At 30.1% G+C, this 4707-nt stretch overlaps 1 protein-coding gene across 1 annotated transcript in view; it reads left to right on the forward strand.

The window, feature by feature from the left end:
- Positions 1 to 2350: 2350 nt before the first annotated feature.
- The window catches only part of LOC105625594 (ornithine decarboxylase 2-like), a 3600-nt gene continuing 1243 nt past the window's right edge, over positions 2351 to 4707 (forward strand). The window contains exons 1-6 of the mRNA XM_012206917.1: positions 2351 to 2534; positions 2789 to 2865; positions 3309 to 3481; positions 3621 to 3912; positions 3997 to 4236; positions 4361 to 4569. Coding sequence (XP_012062307.1) covers positions 2351 to 2534; positions 2789 to 2865; positions 3309 to 3481; positions 3621 to 3912; positions 3997 to 4236; positions 4361 to 4569 — 1175 coding nt within the window. The remainder of the gene's footprint in view (positions 2535 to 2788; positions 2866 to 3308; positions 3482 to 3620; positions 3913 to 3996; positions 4237 to 4360; positions 4570 to 4707) is intronic.

The following is a 4707-nucleotide window of genomic DNA, read 5'->3' on the forward strand; positions in this document are numbered from 1 at the left end:
TTTGGGAAATTTGGAAGGATTATTAATATTTCAGATTGCGTTCAAAGTCCGACAACCATATCGGTACGCAATTATAATTTCTGAAATTAATTCATTTAAATGAATATATATATGAATAATAGTTCAACATCTTTACATTCAAACCGTAGTGGCGCTTCGTATTTAAAGTAATCTATAAAACTAAGAAATTTTAATAGATTTAATTAATTTTCCAGAATCGACAGTAGGTTTGTTGATCCACTCAATTATAAATCTTGCTCTTTGTCAAAAACATCAAACAGTTTAATTTTCTTTATATTATATTTTAAATTATTCTTATTAAATTATACTTATTTATAATATTAATTCTTTTTTTTAACAAGTTATTTTAGACCCTTGAAATTAATTAGTGCTTTTAATAAATTAATTAAATGGATTTTATATACCATCAGTAATTGTATTACAGAGTCAAGGAGAGTTAAGTAATTGCATGACCTGTCGTTTTTGTTAAATAAATTGCTTAAAAAAATATATTATATGGTGAATGGATTACCAAAACCTTTAAATTTTTATACGAAATATATGGAAAATATATTTTTGTTAAAATATCTAAAAATTTTGCTAGATATAGATTTGAAAATAATTTTGTTAAAATAATTGTATGAGATGCTTAAGCATGGTAATCAAGCAATATATTGCAATTATTTTAAACGTTCTAACAATTATCTTAATTATCTATCCCACATAATTATTTTGATCGTCTAATTAAAATTATTTTCAAATTTATATCCAAATTTATATCTAAATTTTTAGATATTTCAATAAAATCATTCTTTCTGTGTTTGTTATATTCATCTTATATCATTACACACAATTGGCTTTTCATTTGATGACACAAACATTGTTCTGTTTTTATTACTCATGAGAATCTTGACTCATGAAATATCAAGAAAGATAGAAACGACATTGTATCGACTTGTGTCAATGTAAATGGAACGGGCCTCGTGCATGCGTGCGTGCATGCGCGCGCGCGCGCACACACATACATTATCATTCATGGAAGTTCGGACCGCTTCATTAATTTTATCAAATGATCATGTAAAAAATTAAGACATTATAAAACAGCAATTGTATTATTTTAAAAAAATATTTTAGATCATTTGTAAACATACTAATAATTGCAAAACTTTTATAAATTATTTTTAATTTTATATATCAAAATGTATTATCTTTATTTTGTAGAATTGATAGTATCGGTAAATTAAAAAAATTTACTTTTGACATATAGAATTAAAAATAATTTATAAAACTTTTGCTAATTTATCCTCAAATATGGGGATAGGCTGACAACATATACCATAGCATGAGTCCATATTTGTGTTCTCTGAGCGAATTTTTGAAATTTATCGATTATCAATGTTTTATGAAGTAAAGACAACTTTACTTCATTATACTTTTTAACATATAAAATTAAAACTAATTTATAAAACTTTTGCAATTGTTAGTATGTGTACAAATGATTTAAAATATATTTAAAAAATAATACAATTGTTATTTTATAAAGTCTTAATTTTTTACATAATCATTCAATAAAATTTATTCGAACGGTAGTGAACATATGTATACCCTGGAAAAAATGTTATAAAATATGTGTTATATATATTTTATATATAACTATAATTGTATATAAAATATGTTAATTTTATATATAATTATATATAAAACATTTTTCCCTCCGGATAGAAGAATGTTATTAATGTTATTTTAATTAATAATGACAACAATTATGTTAATATATTATATGCAGTTTAAAACATATTTAAGCAAGTGTTATAAAAGTTAAATAAAAAGCTAAATATAGTACACACAAAACGCTTATTATATTTAAAAAGAAATATGTTCTTTTAATTGAAGATATTGATTCTCAAGTTTCCAAGTCAATGAATCATCGGGGGATTCCTCTGTTCTTCTTTCACAATAGCATCTCTTTCGTTTCCAGAAATAAGTCTTCCTTACTCAATATAATTTTTACATCCGCAACATACACGTACATGCAAATCATATAATTTTTCACACAGACAAGACTGTATATCTACTTGATGGGCATCAGAATATGGATTCTTTTTATTATTATTTGCATCATCGTAAAGAGAGATCCCATCAATAGAGAGGGACGTGCATTAACTTTCAACAAATCTTATCGTTGAACAAATGCGAGATGGATTGTAATCGTATATATTCAAGCAATGCTTATCACAATATCTCGGACCGCTTATAAGTAGTCAAGCAGTGACACTTATTTGGACAGACACTTTCCATTATTTTGTTACTCTCGGTTCGTGCCAATACTTGAGCTTCAAGATTGCAGACCATGTCTCCCGACAATTTGAACGAAATTAACGTTTTTGACGACGCAGCAGATAATATGGACGTCATTAAGACTATAATAGATAGAAGAAATCAGGAAGACGGTTTCTACATTGTGGATATTGGTGATATCATTAACAAACATCGCGAGTGGATCACCAAAATTCCGAGGGTTACCCCACATTACGGTACGTCAGTTTTAAGGATCGCTTCTCTCTATAAGATCCATTCTACAATTGCGTAAGCAATTTGTAAGTGGATATAGTTTTAAAAATTAACCAATCACAGTTAAACATGAGGAGAACATTCGACTGTGATTGGTGAATTTTTATAACTACAATCATTTACAATATAGAATGGGCAATTATAGAATAAGCTTAACGTCATTTAAATTTATATTGAAAAAATTCAGATTTCTCACCTTCCTCTAAATTGATTTCAGCGGTTAAATGTAATCCGGATCCGAATGTAATCAAGATATTGGCAGCTTTAAATACCGGCTTTGATTGCGCGTCCGAGGTAAATAATCTCAGCTTGAGCCGCGATTATATTCTTCAATATTTTAAACATTAATGTCTGTATTTATATTTTACTTTTATCGATAATGCACGAATTTATTTCTAAAGTTCTGCAGTACATATCTACTAAATGCAATTATCGATAAAAGTGAGATGTGAATATTATGAATACGGATATAAAATTTTTACTTCTATATACATTATTACTTCTATATACTGATTTAGTTATAAAATTTTTGCGTTAAAAATGTCTTAAAATAAAATACAACTTGATTGTTATTTTTTGCATTACATCTCTTTTCTTTTCAATTAATTTTTATTAAATTAAATTCAAAAACTAATCATAAATAAATTCTTGTGATTTTTTACATGACATCTTCCTTTACTTGTAAAAGGGGCAGAATAAGTTTAATTTTAATACGTGTACATAATATGTCGAAATAGCAAGAAATCAGGCAAGTGATGCAGTATGGTGTGCAAGCCGACCGAATCATATTTGCGAATCCATATAAATGCCCATCTCATATCAAGTACGCCAAGAAAATGAACGTCGAACAGATAACCGCCGACAGTGAATTAGAGCTTTTGAAGATAAAGGATCTTTATTCCGAGGCCAAGTGAGTGTGCGAAATCGCTGTGCTTACTATTCGCTTACTATCATGTAGCTATGTATGCTTACTATCATGTAGCTACGATCGACATCCCGCTTTTCTTTTATCCTTCCAATAGTAATACAATAATCTTGTGATTTAATAGAATAATAATACGCATACGATGCGACGCGAAAAACTCGGAATGCAATCTCGGACTGAAGTTTGGCTGTGAACCGGATGAGGATGCTGTGCGATTGATACAACTTACGGCGAACCTTGGTCTTACTTTACACGGCTTTAGTTTTCACGTCGGTAGTCCATGCGGGGAGCTAAACGCGTACAGCAGAGGTATCGGAATATGCAAACGATTGATCGCGATCGCCAAATCGATGGGTTGCCAGAATGTACAGCTGATCGACATCGGTGGTGGTCAAAATGGAACAGATATCGACAAGGTATACACACTTTGCTCGCGCGTCTTAATTTCTTTCTATTTCGTAGACAAAATAATTTTTAAATTTATTTTTAAATCCCTTCAGCTCGCCAATATTGTCAACGATGCAATTCAAGATCTCGATCCCAGCATAAGAGTTATTAGCGAACCCGGAAGATATTATGTTGAATCGGCATTTACTGTAGCCTCGTTCTTACATTCCAAAAGAATCGTTCATAAAAACGGCAAATTTATGAGAATGTATTACGCAAATATCGGAACGTACAATTCGTTTCTGGATGAATTAATTTGCCCGAATACTAAAGTCCTGCGAATTCTTTTTGAAGTATGCTTTTTAAAGTATAATATATAATTATAAATATTATGTGACTTATTGAATATTATTATCAAATATCATGTATACAAAATTGTTTTGTTGATGTAAAGTAATTCATTATTAATTTATATAGCCGGCGAGCGATGAGAAATTTCTTTCGACTTTGTGGGGACCGACTTGCGATTCGTTTGATGTAATTGCTAAAGATGTATTATTGCCAGAACTTCATATCGGCGATTGGTTAGTTTGGGAAAACGTAGGTGCTTATAGTTTATGTCTGTCCACCACATTCAATGGATTTCCAATTCCAAAAGTCATACCGTTTATTAGGAAAACTCAGTGGTCAGTACTAATTCATTAAATTTTTCCTTTCACACGCACACGCACACACACATACACATACACCCCCCCCCCAACACACACACACACACACACACACACACACACACACACACACACACACACACACACACACACACA

The sequence above is a fragment of the Atta cephalotes genome, assembly GCF_000143395.1.
Source record: "Atta cephalotes unplaced genomic scaffold scaffold00003, whole genome shotgun sequence".
Classification (NCBI taxonomy): domain Eukaryota; kingdom Metazoa; phylum Arthropoda; class Insecta; order Hymenoptera; family Formicidae; genus Atta; species Atta cephalotes.